The 1,654-nt window shown below is 29.6% G+C and overlaps 1 protein-coding gene and 1 long non-coding RNA gene across 2 annotated transcripts in view; both read right to left on the bottom strand.

Annotated features, from left to right (window-relative positions):
• LOC100633701 (RNA-binding protein NOB1-like) overlaps positions 1–333 on the bottom strand; it is a 10,741-nt gene extending 10,408 nt beyond the window's left edge. Inside the window, exon 1 of the mRNA XM_020003644.1 lies at positions 234–333. Within this exon, the coding sequence (XP_019859203.1) occupies positions 234–333 (100 nt within the window). The remainder of the gene's footprint in view (positions 1–233) is intronic.
• An 8-nt stretch (positions 334–341) lies between these two features.
• LOC109587408 (uncharacterized) lies at positions 342–1,408 on the bottom strand. Its single transcript, XR_002187574.1, has 3 exons — positions 1,336–1,408; positions 869–986; positions 342–420 (listed from the first exon to the last, which is right to left on the bottom strand). It is a non-coding gene; the product is annotated as an uncharacterized LOC109587408 (long non-coding RNA).
• Positions 1,409–1,654: the final 246 nt, after the last annotated feature.

Genomic DNA, 1,654 nt, shown 5'->3' with positions numbered 1-1,654 from the left:
CTTTACCAACATCAGCTAGTACTTGTTTCTTAACAAAAATACTAATTATACCATTACACGCTTCATTATAAAGTGGAGATTTTCCCATTAACTACATAAAGGATTGAATATATGTACAGTTGAATAATAGGAAAACATTGAACCACAAAATACAGTCTCATAAGTACATGTACATACACTAGGTATGGAATAAATACATACTTGTATGTGTTGTGTATCTTTTCTTGGCTTACTTGAAGCAGGCCTTGCATTGTTGAGCGTAGGTACCATCACAAACTGACTGATAATTATCAGGAGTAATCCAACTATCATCATCATCATCTCCCTCCCCATCTTCCTCTCCTCTTTCCTCCTCCTCCTCCTCTTCTTCTATTTGTTCCTCAAGACTGTCATTAGTTAGTGCTGTATCTTTATCACCATCTATAAATATGTACATGTGCATCATTATGAGTGTGTGTGTGTGGTTTAGAATAGGAAAAAGGCAATTTATTTTAAGCATCATTTGGGGTGATTTCGGGGCCATTTTTTGGAAAAAACCGTGGGCTATAGCCTTGGGTATCTTTCAGAATTTTGGAAATTTCTTAAAATGGCTGTAACTTGAAAAATTGAAGTCGGAATCAGCTCAAACTTTCTATACAGCATAAGGACATCAATATGTATCAGAAAATGTAATAAAAATTTGGGGTGATTTCAGAGCCATTTTTCCAAAAAAAACATGGGCTAATGTCTTGGTAATTTTCTGAATTTTGGCATTTTCTTAAAATGGCTGTAACTTTTAAAATTGAGGTCTGAATCAACTCAAACTTTCAACAGAGCATAATATGAAAATACTATTAGTCAATGGGAATAGATGTAGTACAGTCTTTACCTTGTTCTCTTTCTTTCTCTCTGTCTTCTTTACTGCTAATGCTTTGTTCAGTTGATGTATCATCACATTCTTTATTAATATCAATATCATTGAGGGAGTCACTCAATGTTGCTTCATTCTACAATAATAAATAAAATAAATTAATTAATTAATAAATAAAATTAATAAAAAAAAATAAAATTAATAAAATAAATTAATAAAATAAATAATTAAAATAAATAAATAAACAACAACAATCTGGGGGTGATTTTGGAGCCATTTTCAGAAAAAAAAACCAAGGACTATATATAGTCTTTGCTTTTTACCAAAACCTGCTACTTTTAAAAAATGGTCACAACTCAAAAAAAATGTAAAATAAAATGTTTTAGAATCACATTTTAAGCTACATTGTACATGTACATGTGTAAGTATTTGAGTGACAAGTAGATCAGAAGAATTGTCAATAATTATTTCTTGTATAGTCTTACCTTCTGTGGCTTCTTTCCAGTGTAGAAACCAGCTGTAGAATAAGGTATCCTCTGAAAATAATAAATATAATAATAATAATATTAATGATTATTAATGACATTAAATTTTGTCAAGCAATTCTAAATTTACGTTGTATATTGACTGGTGGTTTTTATTTAATGAATTATTGACAGTTCCACATATATCAAAATGACTGGCTCTATAAGAAGTTCCTTAACCTTCCATTACATGAACATTGACAAGTAATTACATGTAAATTAAGAGTTTAAAATTATACTGATATTTTTCAATTTCATTGTATTTATTTCCTTACTTGTT

This window comes from Amphimedon queenslandica, unplaced genomic scaffold, assembly GCF_000090795.2.
Source record: "Amphimedon queenslandica unplaced genomic scaffold, v1.1 AMPQUscaffold_12581, whole genome shotgun sequence".
Taxonomy (NCBI): Eukaryota; Metazoa; Porifera; class Demospongiae; order Haplosclerida; family Niphatidae; genus Amphimedon; species Amphimedon queenslandica.
The sequence above is the reverse complement of the archived record's forward strand: the minus strand, read 5'-3'. Positions and strand labels throughout refer to the sequence as shown.